The sequence below is a fragment of the Ipomoea nil genome, unplaced genomic scaffold, assembly GCF_001879475.1.
Source record: "Ipomoea nil cultivar Tokyo-kokei standard unplaced genomic scaffold, Asagao_1.1 scaffold2283, whole genome shotgun sequence".
In the NCBI taxonomy this organism is placed as follows: Eukaryota; Viridiplantae; Streptophyta; class Magnoliopsida; order Solanales; family Convolvulaceae; genus Ipomoea; species Ipomoea nil.
In genome coordinates this window covers 2270407-2289186 of record NW_017618711.1, presented here as the reverse complement: position 1 = coordinate 2289186, position 18780 = coordinate 2270407, and the positions used below count along the sequence as shown (strand labels likewise).

At 35.5% G+C, this 18780-nt stretch overlaps 3 protein-coding genes, 1 long non-coding RNA gene and 1 other non-coding gene across 5 annotated transcripts; 2 read left to right on the top strand and 3 right to left on the bottom strand.

Annotated features, from left to right (window-relative positions):
- Positions 1-218: 218 nt before the first annotated feature.
- On the top strand, positions 219-4849 carry LOC109151090 (monocopper oxidase-like protein SKU5). Its single transcript, XM_019299003.1, has 9 exons — positions 219-509; positions 1213-1322; positions 1408-1678; positions 1769-1907; positions 2015-2381; positions 2937-3302; positions 3404-3482; positions 4270-4472; positions 4567-4849. The coding sequence occupies exons 1-9, from the start codon at positions 366-368 to the stop codon at positions 4661-4663; spliced, it is 1776 nt and encodes a 591-aa protein (XP_019154548.1). The 5' UTR covers positions 219-365; the 3' UTR covers positions 4664-4849.
- Positions 2399-4111, bottom strand: LOC109151092. The gene is made up of 2 exons (XR_002049255.1): positions 4080-4111; positions 2399-2469 (listed from the first exon to the last, which is right to left on the bottom strand). It is a non-coding gene; the product is annotated as an uncharacterized LOC109151092 (long non-coding RNA).
- A 922-nt stretch (positions 4850-5771) lies between the features above and the next one.
- LOC109151175 lies at positions 5772-7518 on the bottom strand. The gene is made up of 2 exons (XM_019299094.1): positions 7505-7518; positions 5772-6099 (listed from the first exon to the last, which is right to left on the bottom strand). The coding sequence occupies exons 1-2, from the start codon at positions 7516-7518 to the stop codon at positions 5772-5774; spliced, it is 342 nt and encodes a 113-aa protein (XP_019154639.1).
- Positions 7180-7253, top strand: TRNAI-UAU. The gene has a single exon. It is a non-coding gene; the product is annotated as a tRNA-Ile (tRNA).
- Positions 7519-11618: 4100 nt separating the features above from the next.
- Positions 11619-16722, bottom strand: LOC109151091 (cytochrome P450 CYP749A22-like). The gene is made up of 5 exons (XM_019299004.1): positions 16411-16722; positions 15442-15665; positions 14426-14658; positions 13309-13687; positions 11619-12458 (listed from the first exon to the last, which is right to left on the bottom strand). The coding sequence occupies exons 1-5, from the start codon at positions 16706-16708 to the stop codon at positions 12030-12032; spliced, it is 1563 nt and encodes a 520-aa protein (XP_019154549.1). The 5' UTR covers positions 16709-16722; the 3' UTR covers positions 11619-12029.
- Positions 16723-18780: the final 2058 nt, after the last annotated feature.

The window sequence follows — 18780 nt, the reverse complement described above, 5'->3', positions numbered from 1 at the left end:
AATGATCAAACAAGCCAAAATTATTAACTGATAAACAATGTTACCAAACATGGCTATAATTTACCTATATTAGTATCCAATGAATTGGATCTTAACAAAAAGTGAAGATTTAAAAATGAATTTGACGCGGGGGAGGGGGGTAATATCTACTGTTTATAGCATGAGTATCATCTCCTATATTTGGAGAATTGCTTAATTCTGAAAGTTTTGACTACTAGCCGCGTTGATATACAAGGAAATCTTGGATTCTATGAATTACCCAAAACAAAACAGAAATTGAATTCTCCTCTTCGCGTTCTTGCCAGCTTCTCCTCCCAGTTCTTTTCTTCTTCTCTCAATTTTTTTTTTCTTTGTTCATCATATCAATGGCGTTGTTTGGCGCTTTGCTTCGGGTTGCCATTTGCAAAGCTTTGCTCTTTTTCAGTGTATGCTTCGCCGCCGACCGAGTCGTCAACTACGAGCTGGAATACAAGTACATCACCGCCTCTCCGCTCGGTGTTCCTCAGCAGGTCACACTAAAGCTCTAATCTTTCACGTCTCACAAGTGAGAATATGAGGTTTAGATAGAATTTTGTATATATATATATATATATATATATATATATATATATATATATATATATATATATATATATGTATATACACATTAAGCAAGACTAATCACCTCTCAGTTAGTCCTGTCATTGACTCTGCACATAAGAGATCTAGGAGCCTAGGGAGCCCTACCTTTCCTTTCGGGTGGTGATTTAGGTCGTGAGGTCTATCACTTGAGCTAGTCCGCCGAGATTCTATTGCATAGTTTATTATGGGAAAATGCTCTTTGAAATAAAAAATTATGTTTGATGATATTTGCAAATTGCAATCACTATCACACCTTAGTATTGATTAAAGTGAATGGACTCTTTTCTCTTTTTCTTCTTTTAAAAGTATGGATAATATTTTTGGGAGTAGAATGTTAAGAATTTAGTTTTACTTTTGTCCATCAGTTTTTCATTTACATGGTCATGTTTAATTTGTATTTTGGATGAATGAGTACAATTAGGGTGAATAATGGCACTATAGTGAGTTGGCTTCTTGTGAACTAACAAGTTGATATGATATGCCTAAAGTGGTCAAATCCCTTGTGCGCCCTGCCATTTGGTCATGTCTACTTAGCCATTGAGTCACTCAGAAGATGATATGATATGCTCATATTTTAATGATTGGATACAGGTAATTGCAGTTAATGGGAAATTTCCAGGTCCTGTTATTAATGTTACAACTAATGAGTATGTTGTGGTGAATGTGAGGAACAAATTGGATGAGGACCTTCTTGTTACCTGGTATGTTTCTATGGATAATGGGTATGTTGAATTGGCTGGAAAAAGTGAATTTAATTTCTTACTTTGTATGGATTTGGTTTCGCAGGCCTGGACTTCATATGCTGCAAACGTCGTGGCAAGATGGTGTTCTGGGAACCAATTGCCCTATCCCTTCAAAGTGGAACTGGACTTACGAGTTTCAGGTGAAGGACCAGATAGGGAGTTTCTTCTACTTTCCTTCGCTTAAGATGCAGAGAGCATCGGGGGGTTTTGGCTCGTTCATCATCACGAACCGTCCTGTAATTTCTCTCCCTTTTGGTTTTCCTGATGGAGATATTGTCATCTTTATTGGCGACTGGTATACCCGAAATCACACGGTTGGTATTAGTAGTAGTCTCGAGTTGAATTGCATTGAGTGAGATATACTACATGGTATCTAACTTTTTTGATTCACTGCTGAATGGTAGGCTTTGCGAGATGGTCTTGATAATGGAAAAAAGCTGGGAATGCCTGATGGGGTTCTTATTAACGGCAAGGGACCCTACAGATACAATTCTTCACTCGTTCCGGATGGCATTGATTATGAAACAATTAATGTGAATCCAGGTTGAGCTTCCTAAGAAGTCACTTGTTTTTTGTTCCTGGTCTTCTGCTAAAATGAAAATCTTGTATATATGTTCAAAGTGGTTTCTTTTCCCTGTGAAACACTGCAGGCAAGACGTATCGAGTTCGTGTACACAATGTTGGAGTTTCAACCTCGTTGAACTTCCGGATTCAAAACCATAATTTGCTTCTTGTGGAAACAGAGGGAACTTATACTTCACAGCAGAACTTCAGCAGCTTAGATATCCATGTTGGGCAATCCTACACTTTTTTGGTTACCATGGATCAGAATGCAAGTACTGATTACTACATTGTTGCGAGCGCTAGGTTTGTGAACGAATCGGTTTTGCATAAGGTAACCGGGGTTGCGGTTTTGCACTATTCGAACTCCAAAGGAAAGGCAACTGGTCCTCTCCCCGATCCACCCAATGATGTGTACGACAAATCGTATTCTATGAATCAGGCCTTGAGCATCAGGTTCGTCAGAACTCCTGTTAGGATCAAACGTTTACCATTATGCCAAAAGCTATAGTTAGTAGTGAAGGCGTAACTTTATTTTCTTATACTGCCATTATTTTCGAGAGACAGGACGCTAGACTTAGCCCTTCCCGCTTCCACCTGGTGCTGGACTTGACCCTTCACCAGTCTCCACCCAACAACTCCTTTATGCTTTTAAGGATTTGTTTTGAACATAATACTCTGTGGATAACTTGAAGTGGCCGTCAAAACTCCTGTTAGGATTAAGCGTTTACCACTACTTCAAAAGTTATAGCTATAGCGAAACTGCCACATTTTCGAGAGACAGAGTGCTGGACTTGACCCTTAGTCCCCTAACTGGACTTGACCCTTCACCGGTCTTCACCTAACAAATCCTTTATGCTTTAAGGATTTGTTTTGAACATAATACTCTGTGCCTCTGTGGCCACCTTGAAGTGACTATCCTCCATTCCCCTTGCAATTATACCTTCTGAAATGATAAATATCACCAAGAAACCATTTTCTCAAGATGGGTGTTTCTGAAATGCAATGCAGGCAAAATGTATCTGCTAGTGGTGCTCGTCCAAATCCTCAAGGATCTTTCCGTTATGGCTCCGTTAATGTTACTGACGTTTACATTTTAAGGAGCACCCGGCCTGTCGTTATTGATGGAGATCTGCGAGCTACATATAATGGGCTATCTTTTGATCATCCAAAGACTCCTATTAGGCTTGCAGATTTGTTCCATGTGCCAAGGGAGTACAAGCTTGATTTTCCAAATAATCCAGTGGACAGACCACCTAGGAAGGACAAATCAATCATCAATGGTGCATACAAGGGGTTCATAGAAATCATATTGCAGAACAATGATACCAATGTCCAGAGCTTTCACATGGATGGTTATTCGTTCTTCGTGGTTGGGTATAATCTTTCTTGCAGATACATCTTGTCTTTACTGATTATTGCTCCAATTTCACCAATGTATACATGTTATAAGCTATTGTTATTACTAAAAAATGCAGGATGGGCTATGGAGAATGGACTGAGAATAGCCGGGGTTCGTATAATAGATGGGATGCAATATCTCGCTGCACTACACAGGTTTGTTGTACATATTTGTTAGGATCAAGCTCTTATTATTACGTCAAATCCTATAGCCCGTAGCGAAAACGTAATTTTATTTCCTTATACTGCCACATTTTTTAGAGGTTGGATTTGGCCCTTCCGGCCTTCGCCCAACAATCCACTAGCGACTGGTGCTGAATTTGGCCCTCCTCCACCCAACAATCCCCCTAGAGGCACACGGGGCTGGACTTAGTCCTTCACTGGCCTCTACCCACCTTCACTGGCCTCTACCCAACAAATTCCCCTCACACCTGTTTGGGATCTAGGGTTGACCATTACACCAGAAGCTATAGCTTGTTGTGAAGGTACAACTTTATTTCCTTATACTAGCCACATTTTCGAGAGGCAGGGTGCTGGACTTGGCCTTTCTGGCCTCCGCCCAACAATCCCCTAGCCACTGGTGCTGAATTTGGCCCTCCTCCGCCCAACAATTCCCCTAGTCACACGGTGCTGGACTTAGTCCTTCACTAGCCTCTGCCTAATAAATTCCCCCAACACCTGTTGGGATCAAGGGTTGACCATTACACCAAAAGCTATAGCTTGTAACGAAAGTACAACTCTATTTCCTTGTACTCGCCACATTTTTGAGAGGTAGGGTGTTGGACTTGACCCTTCAAGTCTCCACCCAACCCGAGCCATCTGGTGCTAAACTTGGCCCTTCACCGGCCTCTGCCAAACAGTATTGAAGTTTCATAGGTTCATTAAAACCATCTTGGTGTCTGGCTGTGAATTGTTCTCCACTTTAATCTTGAACTGTCCGTAGGTTTTTGCTGGAGGATGGACAGCAATCTTGGCATATCTGGACAACGTTGGTGTTTGGAACCTTAGAACAGAAAACCTTGACAGATGGTATCTAGGCCAGGAAACTTATATTAGAATTACCAACCCTGAAGAAACTGGCAACAAAACCGAAGATCCTGCACCAGACAATGTTCTTTATTGTGGAGCTCTTGCATATAAGCAGAAGTACTAAACCCCACCTTTCCCAAATCTCCCAACATCCATCTTTTTCGCCTCATCGTACTCAAATGTTGATTTGTTTTTCATTTTTGAATTTCAGGGCACAGAAAACATCATCTGCTACAACCTTGCAGGGAAGCTCCCAGCCATATCTGTCACTGCCATTGTTGTTCTTTGCCATCCTTTACATTCTTTAATAAGGTTTGGTTTGGTACACAGTGGAATTGGGAGCTTATTGTTAATGGAAGATCTAATGGGGCTGATTATTTATTTATTTATTTGTGAAATCATAGTTGGGAGATTTTTTGGTTATGCACATGCATGTATTTTACTGCATTTATTCAAACACTGGCTGATAATAGGTAATTGTGGATCCATTTTTTGTGTCTAAGGCTCCAAGGTGATGATGAATGACTTGTGTGATGGGTAGTTAACTTATTTTCTTTGTGTTATTTTTTCTCTTGTAGTGATGCGAATTATTTTTATTTAATTGGAATCAATAATATAGGAGAAAATTGCACTTTTTTGTGGGTAATTGTAAAATTAGTCCTTACTAGTTAATCGTGCTCACTTATCGTCCTTAAAGTATAAATAACGTTGCAAATTTCATTATTTTTCTAACAGGTCGTGCTCACTTCTCGTTCTTAAGTTGCAAAATTTGTCCCTATTTTGTTAGAAAATGACAAAATTTGCAATGTCATTTATAACTTATGGATGAGAAGTGAGCATGACAAACAAATAGAAATGAATTCTACTATTTCCTTATACCTTATGGACGAAAAGTGTAATTTTTCCATAATATAATCAAAATTGTTTTTTAGTACATTAGAAAATCCAAGAAAATTAGTTGGACCGGTTCTATCATTTTATAGGCCCTGGGCAAAATAAAAACAAGGTCCTTTAATATATTAAGTTAAAGGATTGTACGGGTTAATTGCAAATAATTAAATGATAATTTTAAATTGAGTTAATACCCAAAATTATCCTTGACTATAGTGGTTTTTCTCAATTTTGCCTTAAACGACTTTGGTGTCATAAAGTAATCCAGACTTTTGTGTTATTGCTCAATATTGTCCTCCGTTAGGTAATCCGTTAAAAGGGTATTAAGCATAGGGATAATTTAGTAATTTCAAATGAGTTAATACCTAAAATTATCTTCGACTATAGTAGTTTTTCTCAATTTTATCCTAAACGACTTTGGTGTCATAAACTAGTCCTAGACTTTTGTATTATTGCTCAATATTGTCCTCCGTAAGGTAATATGTCAAAAGGGGTTAAGTACAAGGTTAATTAGTAATTTCAAATTTAGGTATTCCATGCCCTTATGGAAGGCGTGAGCGTGGCGGAGAACGAGGAGAAAGACGGCGAGAGGGAGAGTGACGGCGCAGCGACGGCTGATTTGGTTCTCTGGAGACTCACCTTGGTGAGCAAAGCTCGTAGAAGGATGGATCCCGATAGCACCTTTTTTTCCATGGCCGGAGCACCGGGCGCCGTCATTTTGGAATTGCAGTAGTAAGAGAGAGGAGGAGTGAGCGGAGGGCAGAGCGCGGCGCCGTCGTCGGCGAATCTGTGCTTGAGAGTTCCTGGCTGTGACTCCCAGACAAACGACACGGAAACATCCCTGTAGTAAACCCTGCAAGAGGAACGATTCGAAGACCAAAATTTGAAATTACTAATTTATCCTTGTACTTAACACCATTTTGACGGATTACCTAACGGAGGACAATATTGAGCAATAACACAAAAGTCTAGGACTAGTTTATGACATCAAAGTCGTTGAGAAAACCCATATAGTCGAGGACAATTTTAAGTATTAACTCATTTGAAATTACTAAATTATCGCTATACTTAACACCATTTTAACGGATTACCTAACGAAAGACAATATTGAGCAATAACACAAAAGTCTAGGACTACTTTATGGCACCAAAATCGTTTAGGACAAAATTGAGAAAAATCACTATAGTCGATGACAATTTTGGGTATTAGCTCATTTTAAATTTTTGTATACATATAATTTTATTTTATTTTATTTTAATAAAAAAAAAATTAGATTAGCCTTGGAGTAGTGTCATTCGAACTTTGGGCTCTATATGAAGTTTAATTATAAATTAATTCAACATTCGCTAATATATATTTATTAATTGGGATAAGTATATCACGTGGTTGTAATTGTTAAGTAGATTTAAAATTAATAAACAATTTTGAAGTCATGATTTCAAATCTTTAGATATGCAAGCATTTTTTTAACTTCATCAAAAAATAAAAAATCAAGCTAGGGACTTCTCCCAACGGTGGGTTTAGGGCAGGTGCCCGGCCATCTCGCCCGCCTTCAGGATCGGCCCTGAAAATTAGAAACAAGGAAAAGAGCATGTGAAACAAAACTAAAACTCAACCCTAGATGCATCCAAAATAAATTGTTGCTCGACAAAATTTAAAGGTTGCTCTAGTATAATTCTGTCGCACTCATCTAATTGTTCTAAATTAATCAAAAAATCATCACGTTTGTTATCCTCTCTTTAGTCTCTTAGAGAAATATAAAAAGAAAAAAAAAAAAAAAAATTGATAGAAGAACCAGAAGAACATGGAGACGAGAGCAAAAATTTGAGAGTAAGGTGAAGAAAAAGAAAATATCATTCATAAGATTCTTCGCATGAAAAAAGCCTAAATCTTCAGGCGTGATTAATATTTCTAACAAGGATACAAACAAAATGGTCCCGTAGCTCAGTTGGTTAGAGCGTTGGTCTTATGAGCCGAAGGTCGCGGGTTCGAGCCCCGCCGGGACCATTTCATAAATTTTTTTTTGGTTTCATCCTTCTATTTTCCAACTTGGTCGTCTTTCTTCCCAAAATTAGAAATTCAGACCATGTTAGATTAGCCCATGCCACTGCAATCTAGACCTCAATCACATTGTTCTTCTTCACCAATCTCTTACCTAAAACTGCTATTCGTTCAAGTAGGACTTGTCCTCTTTTCTTCAACAAGGACATAACATGTGAAAATTCTATAGATGTATTAGCGAACTAGGTGGTATTTACAGCATGTAGGCCATTGGTCCAATTATCCCTAACACATCATAAGGCTTGATGGAGAGTATTTTTGAGTGAGTTTTGTGTGAGTGTGTATCCTCACACCGGATATTGTTCTTAAAGGATTAGCGATAGGTGTCAAGATTATGTCTCTCAAGCACAAGGTATTAAATATTTTTGTGAAAATCTAGCCTAAACAACGATTGAGGATAACAAATAACAATACAAAATAACAAATGATATGATTAACAATAATAGGCGAAAGATAGAGGGGAATAGATATTGTTCTTAAAGGATTAGCGATAGGTGTCAAGATTATGTCTCTCAAGCACAAGGTATTAAATATTTTTGTGAAAATCTAGCCTAAACAACGATTGAGGATAACAAATAACAATACAAAATAACAAATGATATGATTAACAATAATAGGCGAAAGATAGAGGGGAATAGGAACTTGGTTTAGGACAAAGAAACACAATCGAATTTGGGAACAAGGGAAATAGTCAATTGACTAGATAATGAATGACATATAATTGGGAGGAAGCCTTTCTCAAAATCATTCCACAATCTTTGAACACTTAGGGACATTCTCATGACTCATGAGTCACTAAGAGACATTTCATAAAACACTCGGGGTGTGTTTGGTTCGTACATGGGAATCGGAATCGGAATCGGAATGGGTATCAAATACTTGGTATCTGTAATGGGTTTTGGTGAAAGTATTTAACATGTTTGGTAGTAGGGTGGAACGGGAATGGTTACTAATAGTAGTGCATGCTTGAGAATGAATAAGGGAATGGAACCCTTATTTTATTTGGGTATGGGTTTTTCAATTGATGGGGTATTCGAAACCTATAGTAGTGTTCTAAAAATCTATCAACCAAACAATAACAATCACTTTCATGCCCATTCCTATCGGTGTCATTGACATATCATACTTCCCTTTAGGTGAAACATGGTTGATCAACCTCCCCTGAGCCTAGATTAGGTAATCACTTCCTAAACAAGACTCAATCACGTTGACCAAAATCATTCAAGTCAAGTCTCATCTCCCCTACTCAACCAACTCAAGATCACATCTCCAAAATCTTAATCTACATCCCTGCTATCTCCCTCGTAAGAAATCTACTCACATTATCAAAGTAGAAGTAACAATAGATACATGATCAAAAGCACAATCCATAGAAATCACAAGTAAAAGATCAAGATAATCAAAGCAATGGTAAAAGTACGTGCAAAGAAATGAAATAAGAATGGACTTATCTAATTGAACTGAAATTAGAAATGGAGATCTTCAATCTTTGCTCAAATGTAGTAATTGAAAATTGAATCTAAGTAATATAATGCTTGTAATAGAAATAGAAATTGATCAGAAATTTGTATCTAAAAAAGTTGGAAGTATAGAAAAGTAAAATGTTAGTGTTTAGTATTGTAAATCCCAACTTGTAATTAACAAAATTATTATAGCAAACTAGATATGTTAGGTTTAGTGTCCGTTAGAGTACTGATAGAAGATCTGGCAAAACAAACACTACACCAGAGCCTTTGGAACTACACTGTCTTATAAGTTACAGCTGGCAGAGCAGTTACGCAGTCTGAGGTCGTTATTTTACAAAAATATTCTTATCTGATTGAAATACCTCAAGGATAGGATAATAATTCATTCTACAAGGAATATCTTAGGAATTACTTGTCTTTTAAAGATTAGAGTATTAAATATATTGGTCTGAGAGAGAATTCAATAAGAGTTTACGAAGCAAGATTTACAAAAGAGATTCAAGAAACTCTCTCTACGAATTACAAAGTGAATACTCTGAGTTATTATCTTCTTAAGACACTATTGATAATCTGAGTTTAAGAAGACTCTTGAGAAGAAGATCTACAAAGCTTTATCTTTGGACCGTATTCTATACAACTGTGGTGCGTGATGGGCGAGTCAGCGAGAAGGATAGCGACAACGCGGATCTCCAAGAAGGGATTTCTTGGACTGCTGATTGCACGGATCTTCGGCCTCGACAATGCTCTATAGCTTCATCAGATTAGGTCTTTATTGTGTGAAGTATATGGCACATTGGATTGAAAATGCGTTCTCTTATTGTCTGTTTGATTTTCTGTTGAGATAGTGGATTGGACTCACTGATGGTGGTCCACTAGACATAGATACAATTGTATCGAACTGGGTAAACAATACCTTGCATCTTTTACTTTATGTTTGATATATATATATATTTACGGCACATAGTCATATCGCTGTTGCATAATCTGCTTAACCACATGCAATTAGGGTTAGCAATAAGACAAGATTTCAAATAGTTAAGTCAGATAGATAAGTATTAAATATTGAATATTACAAATACAGAAAATCACATAAAATGTCTCTAAAAGTAGTCTAGGAAGTCTCTAAAAGAAAACTAAAAGCTCCCCATAAATTCTAACTCCGTCCTTTTATACTTTTGGGATCAGCCTCCGTTACGAGGCCCGCTACGAGCGTAGCGTGTCTCGTAACAGCAGAACTCTTCACACAAAATGCCTCGTTACAACACCAGGTTACGAGCGTAACGCTCTCTCATAGCAGCAAAAATGCCTTACGGATGCTTGCATTACAAACCGATGCTATGTGCGTAACACCCACTCATGATAGCATAACACATTTTTAGGTGCTTCCCATTATGAACCTTGTTATGAGCATAAAGATGCTGGTAACAAAAGAGATTGACTTTCTGAACTTGAGTGTTACGAGCCTTGTTACGAGCATAACGCTATTCGTAAAAACAGAGAATTAGCTAGAGTTTTAAGAGAAGAGTGGAGTAGCCCGAGTTTAGTCGAACCATAATATTTGGGGCAAAGTATTAAGGTTTGAAACTCGACAACAACAATATGATGATTAGCTTAAAGTGAACAGATCATTTATTGCACGACAATTTAACCCTATCTGTTGAGCTAGTAAGTTACCGAAATTTATGTCATCTCATATGCTCTATTAAGTAAGGACGGATACGGGGGTCCTTGAAGTTGAGGATTCAACTTTCTAGGCAAGAAATAAAATCTACTATACTAATAAGATCCCAAGAGAGTTAGGGCTATAATGGGAAGAAAAAATGGCGGTCAAATTTTTTTAATCAAATGAATGGCTCAGATTGATCAGATTTTAATTTTTCCTTAAGATTTCCTAATTTATCCTTAATGAACATGATTATCCGTTAACTTTTCCGTTAAATATTATCTTTTCGGTTAATTTCTGTTAGTTCACCGTTAACTTACTCATTGATTTAAAAGGTTTTAAGTTCGAACCTCATCCCAATCAAAGTTGGCATAATTAGTACTCTATTTTACTCTTATTAAATTTAGTACTCTATTTCACTCTTATTAAATTAAATAATAATTTAGTAGCTACAACAAAAAATAATATATATGCATTTCTTTAATTTAGAATTATGTGTCTACAATGTCTTTATTCAAAAAAATTATTCATTATCAATAAATTAAATAAGAGAAATAATTTCATTAGTTATATTATCTTTATTTTTCTCCAATATAAAAATTCTTTACATTCAAATTCATCAATTGATTATATTCGCTACATTGTCCCTACAATGTCTCTATTAAAAAAAATTATTCATTATCAATAAATTAATTAAGAGAAATAATTTTATTAGTTATATTGTTTTATTTTTCTCCAATGTAAAAATCCTTTACATTCAAATTTATCAATTGATTATATTCACTACATTGTCTATTATCTTTTTTGTGCACTACTTTTTTAATTAAATATCAAAGTTATAATACAAAATAATGCTATATATTTATTTACCAAGTATTTTATTAATTCCATGAAAAAGAATTTATTTGCTCTCCCTTATGTCCCGTATTTGGTTTCAACCATACCTATACAATTATTTTATTGACAATTATAATCAATCTTACTATATTATCTTGCATTTGCAAACTTAAAATTACCTATTTAAATACGCAAATTCAACATTCAATTATTTATACATGAACAATTCTAATATAATATACTTTAAAATACTTATTAAAAAAAAACAAAAAAAAAACATTAGGCATTATCTCAATCACGCAATGCGCGCGTAAAAAACTAGTCCTTCAATAAATGCAGCCACAAAGCATAACTCACCTGGCCGATTAACTTAAAATAATTTCACAAATAATTTTGCTTTGTTAGTAGTCGCAATACGCATAGTTCTAGATTTTCTAAATGCAGACTTATTTATTGAAAGTTTATGACTTTATTTATGCACATACATTCTAATCTTTCCAACTACACACAACAATCAAATATTCTTCTCCCAAAAGCTAGGTTGAATCCCTACACTGACCCGACAGAACATGTGAGAGGATATAAATTACGATAACTCAATAGTTCAGCACACATGGTCAAATACTAGTGCACACAAGGATCTACTCACTTTGGGCATAATCTCTACACTAGTGCTGCTGCCAAGCTTTGAACCTTTATTTCTTTTTTCAAATAATTCCTAACCAGTAAGCTAAGTCCGTACGGGCAACTTAACAATCAAACATTCTGCAGGATAACCTGAACTCCATTTTTGGGGGTGAGGATGAAGATATCAGCAGGGTAATGCACGTAATTTGGCGACAAAGTGAACTTGTAACGTTGCAGGATCATGGAGAGGGCGATCTTGGCTTCATTAGTGGTGAAGTTTAGGCCAACGCAGGTTCTAGGCCCCATCCCAAATGGGAAGAAGGCGGCGGCATTGTTGTTGGTGGCTTTAGCTACGCCTTGTGCGAATCTGTGTGGGTTGAAGACATGAACATCTTGTCCCCATATTTGGGGGTCATGGTGCAGTGCTAATATGGGCATGAAAATGGTGATATCAGCTGGTATGGTTAGATTGCCTAGTTTCACTTCCCTTTCAACTTTTCTTGTCACTGTGATCACCGGAGGATATAGTCTCATGCATTCATTTAGTATCATGTTCATCTGCAATGTATATCATGGGTCAGCGTCCACATAGCATTATGGACATTGAATCAAAATGACCAGGTACAAAATTCGTACTCATAAAGTACAAGATTTTATAACACAAGACACAAAAACTCAGAACATAAAACATATACACATGCACCAGGATCCACAATGCATTGTGAACATAACCCTGGTCCATAGTATAAGGACGGCAAATTATTGTATGGACCATGAATGCAATATACATTTTTAATATTCTAAAAGTACATTATTTGTGTATTGAATGTACATTATTTGATAATATATAAAAAAAAAAATCATGTAGTTTGCGTATACAGATAATGTACTTTTAGTATATTAAAAATGTATTTTTTGTTGATGGTTCACACAAATGTGTGGACCATGCATGGTCTATGAAATAATGATTAAATCATAACCCAAACCCTATATTATGGCAAATTATGCTGTGAAACCGTGTCCAGCAGTTCTAAAACTGTTCATAATTATAAATATATAATTCAAAAATTATGAACATATAATTTTATAATTATGAACATAGAGTTGTAAACATAATTATGAACATATAATTCTGTAATTATGAATATAGAGATTCAATAATTGTGAATATGAAGTTAAAAAATGATGAATATATATATAGTTTTATAATTATGAACATATAATTCAGTAATTATGACATAGAACCGTGGCTACCTTATAAGGTAAAGACCGGTTTCACAGCATAACGATTGCTATATTATAGGGGTCGAGTTGAACAAGTCCAAACAGACTAGGTTTAACCTGTCCATTTGAAACCTCTAGTGGCATAACAAGTAAATTGCAATCTGAAATCATATTATATTCTTACCGTTCTTAATCTTGCAATACCATCAGACGTTGGATTCTCATGCCCAAACAGCTCTAAAATCTCCCTTCGAGCTTTTTCTTGCCATTCAGTGTGGAGTGCCAGCAGGAAAATGCACCATCCAAGCAAAGAAGTGGTTGTGAGATGTCCAGCACCATACAAAGCCTTAATTTCGTCGATCATTTGATCCAGGCTGATGTTCTTGCTTATGTCGGAGCCACCAGTAGTAATCTTCATAAGCTGTCCTAGGTAATCGTTACCATAATTTTCAACAACTCCATTGCTCTCTTTCTCCCTCTTCCTCACTAGCTCTAGGATGGCACCCTTGATTCCTCTTTCTAGCTTCTCTGCTTCAATTTCATCGCTACTTCTCGTTAACATGCTGCAAAATCAGTCAAATTTTAGGATATATACCAACCAAACAATTAAAACATGTGTTTTATCGCAACTAAAAGTTTAAGCTGATAGTGAAATTTGTTGGGCAGAGGCGGGTAAGAGCCAAGTCCAGCATCATGTGGTTAGGAGATTGTTGGGTGGAGAGCACCCGGCCTACAGGCTCTCAAAAATGTGTGGCGGGGTATAAGTAAATAAAGTTGGGTCTTCGTTATAGCTTTTGGGGTAGTAGTAAGCGTTTGATGCTAACAAGATCGCACATGAGGCTGGTAAAGGGCTAAGTTCAACACCATGTGACTAAAGGATTATTGGGTAGGGGTTGGTAAGGGACAAGTCCAGCACTCTCGAAAATGTATGGCGATATAACAAAATAATGTTGCATTTCAGCTCTTGATCCTAACAAGATTGCATATATATAAGGCCGGTAAAGGCCAAGTCCAACGCTCTGGTGGTATAAGGAAATAAAGTTGCACCTTCTCTACTAGCTATACCTTTTAATATAGTGGTAAGTACTCGATCCTAATAAGATTGCACATTTATACCCCTCACGAGTGCGATGTTGATGTTATGTTTGACGGATTTCAAACAACATGTGTCCATCTCAACTAAAAGGCTAAGCTGATAGTTGGATTACAGATTTATGTTTATATATTATACATGCTCAACACAAACAATCTCTAAAAAAGTGTCTGTTGAACATATAGTGTATATATAAAGCGCATCGTACCTGATTCCAGGAAACTTAACGTTGTACACATTTTTGACAGTTATTGCGGTTAAATTGGATACCATCTTGAAGATATGTTTCCCTTCCAAGAAGCTGCTACCAAATGCTGTTCTGGATATCACTTCAGTTGTTAACACCCCAAAATCTTTGAACACGTCCAACTCTTTTCCTTCCAATTCTTTCCACCTCTCCAACATCACTTCAACGCTAGCAATCATTTCTGGTACCATTCTCTGCATTCACTCATTCAAATAACAAATTATTAGTCTCATAACAATCATACATGTACTTAACTTGTGTACTTTTTGTATGTGTTAGATTTTCCCAAAGCCTATATTGATAGGATATAGGACATACAGTATATAGCACTACATATACAGTTTATATATAGTACTCATATTGCTTAAAATAATCACAAATACACCATATTAAGTTCTAAATCTAAAGTTTTTAGTCAAGTGTGGGACAAAACGTAATCTTTTCTTGCAATTCAACAGTTCGAAAGGCAACACAATTAAGAAGAGATCAACTATGGCGGGAGATATTTTAATTGCTTCCGATCCGTTTCTGTTGCTACAAGGTTAGATTATGGCCCTGTTTGGTAACATAGTTAGCAACCAATTTTACCTTATTTGAGTACTATTAACTGTTTGACTTGATTAAATAACTAATATACGTATTTGATTAATTAGCTTTTTGTAACAACTTATTACTCCAAAAAGCCAAAATTCAAAAAGCTACTCAAAATAGTTTTTTCGATCAACTTTTTGATAAAGTCATTTTACATATAATCAGCTAATTTATCAAACATTTTTCTACAATAAGCTAATGCTATCAACCAATAACCCAATTAGCTAACCGTTATCAACTAACATCTATATATTTACCAAACACCCCCTATATATTTATATCTAACATTTAGTATAGTCCGTCCTAATAATTTCTGCCTAGTTGATTGTATATACGAGCTAAGAAAATTGAGAATTAAATCTGTAACCTTTTTACGGGAGTCTTACTTTCAAGCTCTCAGCATGGAAGGTGTGGTTGGCGAGTTTCCTAACTTTGGCCCATTTTTCACCCTCGTTTGTTATAAGTGCCTCTCCTAGGAGCTTCTTTGCAAAGTCGTCGAGGTCCATTTTGGGATATGCACCTTCTTTGTTGGCCAGTACTTCTTTGATTAGCTCAGGTTCAGTAATGAATAAGTAAGGCTTTGTACCATGCCAGGTTAGAAATGTATTACCTAACACAGTAAATTCTATTAGTGCTTAAGTACTGCATGTGTACGTACTGGTTAATATGTATCAAACATAAATTCAAGAATAAATTAAATAAGTTTTGTTTTGCCTTCAATTATTATCAACTAATTTTAAGTTCTAACTTTTTAGCGTTACAATATATTATCCTAATTTTTCAAATAAGTTGTAGTTTTACAGACGTTGGAGCAACAAAATCATTGAATTACATTAGAGTTTTAATTACTTAATACATGCATGTGCAATTTAGTAATTTGTTATTTTTCTACTTTATAACCTCTTTAGTTTCAGTATTTCATCTGCAAAATAAAGAATTAACAACTCAGTCTATAAAGTTCTTGCTTCAATATAATCGTCCTTGATTTTTCCTCCACACAAACATGCTAAAATCAAGTTCATTATTATTTTACATATCAAAAACTGAATCTGAAGATAGTTACAAAGAAAAACCCATTAAAAAAAATTACAAAAAATACTCATATAGTAAGTAAATTTATAACGGATCAGTTTTACAATTCTGTTGCTCTAGTCTCTAGACCATCCAAATGGTCGGAAAAGTGGTCAGAAACGGTGTTACCGATCGGATTAAGGCCATCTCCGACCACTTTTGGGTGGTCGGAGATATGATGATTTTCAGCAGTAAGACTAAAACTGCAACTTATTTAAATGGTAAAGGAATGAATTATAACATTAAAAGTTATAGACTAAAATGATGGGTAATTAATGTCTAACCATAAATCTCTTTCCAAGTGTGGACATGAGGCTGGATTCTTGCAAAAATGTGATGAGATATATCAAACATGGGCTTTCCCATGCTTTGGCTCCTCATGTTGGAGATTTGTTTTGTGTTGCCATGAGGGAAGCTGTAAGGGGGGCCTATGATGCCTTGTGACCTCATTACTTTACGTAATCTGCGCGGGGTCCACCATGCTCTGTCAACCAATCTAACGAGTTTCCAAAGAAGATAAATGGACACAGAAAAAGTTAGGAAGAAAGCTGTGATTATGGAATGCAAAGCACCACTCATCATGCTTAATTGCTTAATTAATTGGAATGAATCTCAAACTGATGAAGAATGGATCTTCAGTTTAATAGATTGTAACATTGTTAACGTTGTTCCGGGTTTATAATGTTTGGTAGTGCAGGGAATCATCAAGTGAAATGTAAAAGACAAATTATGTATAGATTCCAGTCTTGTACCCACAATTATATTGGACCACTGCATATACTATAGGCTATAATGCTATATGTTATAAACTAAGAGGATTATTATTAGTACAATAATTGACAGGGGCGGAGGCTTTTGTTTGGCAAATTATTTTGTGGACCCAAGTCCACATTGTAAAGTGGACTCGGGTCTAAAACACACAATTTATATATTGAATGTTCACAATTTCGTAAAAGGTAAATTGTGAACATTCAGTAGGTAAATTGTGTATTTTGGACTCGGGTCCACCTTGTAAGGTGGACCCTGGTCCATCTTGTAAGGTGGATCTTGATCCATGGTATAAGTCTTGCATGTGTTTGTGGTGGGCCCTACCCTACCCCTGATAATATTATATATAATATATTAATATTAAATTCTATTTGGCCATTCAAAATATTTGGGCAACTTATTGTGGACCCGATCGAAAACGACGTCGTTTTGATATTAAAAAATAATAATAATTCTATTAGCCAATAACGACGTTTGCTGTAGCCATTTATGTGTTAGAATAATGAACTTTATGGAGTAAGATAATGTATTTTATGAGTTAGAATAATGTACTTTATGTGTTAGAATAATGAAACTTCTGGGGTAAGATAATGTATTTTATGAGTTGGAATAATGTACTTTATGTGTTAGAATAATGTATTTTATGAGTTAGAATAATGTACTTTATGTGTTAGAATAATGTATTTTATGAGTTAGAAAATGTATTTTATGAGTTAAAATAATGTATTTTATGAGTTAGAATAATGTATTTTATCAGTTATAAAAATGTATGTTGCAGTAGTGAGTTGAGGAAGAAACAATGGATAGGAAAATACAAGTCGCGTGAAAAAAACAAAATGTGCGACCCATTGTCGCCAATTAACGGCGTTGTCTCCCAACAAGATAGCGTCGTTTTGGACTGTGTTGTGTTGACCACGGTCCACGCAATAATAATTTGACACCACTCCCACCCAAGCTACCTATTAGAATATATACATGTTTTTTTTAGTGCTACTGACTCTGTTACAATGCAGTATCTGTTCATAACTACTTTCTCAAGTAAACCCACAACCTCACATATGGAAGTGCAACTTGGTACCACTAGACCACAATGTCTTGGCATATCATCATCATCATCATCATCATCATCATCATCATCATCATCATCATTCATCATCATCATCATCATCATCATCATCATCATCATTCATCATCATCATCATCATCATCATCATCATCATCATCATCATCATCATCATCATCATCATCATCATCATCATCATCATCATCATCATCATCATCATCATCATCATCATCATCATCATCATCATCATCATCATCATCATCATCATCATCATCATCATCATCATCATCATCATCATCATCATCATCATCATCATCATCATCATCATCATCATCATCATCATCATCATCATCATCATCATCATCATCATTCATCATCATCATCATCATCATCATCATCATCATCATCATCATCATCATCATCATCATCATCTGTTATCATTTGTTATTGTTGTTGTTATTGTTATTATTGTTATTATTGTTATTATTATTATTGTTGTTGTTGTTGTTGTTATTATTATAGTTGTTGTTGTTATTTTGTTTCTAACGGTTTGTTTGGTTAATTTTTGTTTTCATACTATTTTTAAAAAAAAAAAAAAACATTTTAAATAGTTGTTGTATTTGATTCTAAATTCATATCAATGTGTGTTTGTTTGGTTCATTTATTGGATTTATGTTGTGGTTATATGGTCAATTTGAAATTAATTAATTTATAGAATGATGTAAAGATTGTGTAGTATTTGTGTTTGGGAAACAATTATTGGCATTCAGTTTTCTTGCAAGGAAGGTAGATTTTAAGAAATTAACCATCAATAGCATTTTAA

Bases quoted from the DNA above. Each gene is read 5' to 3' on its own strand.
- LOC109151091 (XM_019299004.1), bottom strand. From the start codon at position 16,708: ATGATGAGTGGTGCTTTGCATTCCATAATCACAGCTTTCTTCCTAACT. The intron at 15,666-16,410 runs GTTAGACATTAA...TTACTGTGTTAG, and splicing joins CACTTGGAAAGAGATTTATG to GTAATACATTTCTAACCTGG. The intron at 13,688-14,425 runs GTACGATGCGCT...CTGATTTTGCAG, and splicing joins GTTAAGTTTCCTGGAATCAG to CATGTTAACGAGAAGTAGCG.
- LOC109151090 (XM_019299003.1), top strand. From the start codon at position 366: ATGGCGTTGTTTGGCGCTTTGCTTCGGGTTGCCATTTGCAAAGCTTTG. The intron at 2,382-2,936 runs GTTCGTCAGAAC...AATGCAATGCAG, and splicing joins AATCAGGCCTTGAGCATCAG to GCAAAATGTATCTGCTAGTG. The intron at 4,473-4,566 runs GTACTAAACCCC...TTTGAATTTCAG, and splicing joins GCTCTTGCATATAAGCAGAA to GGCACAGAAAACATCATCTG.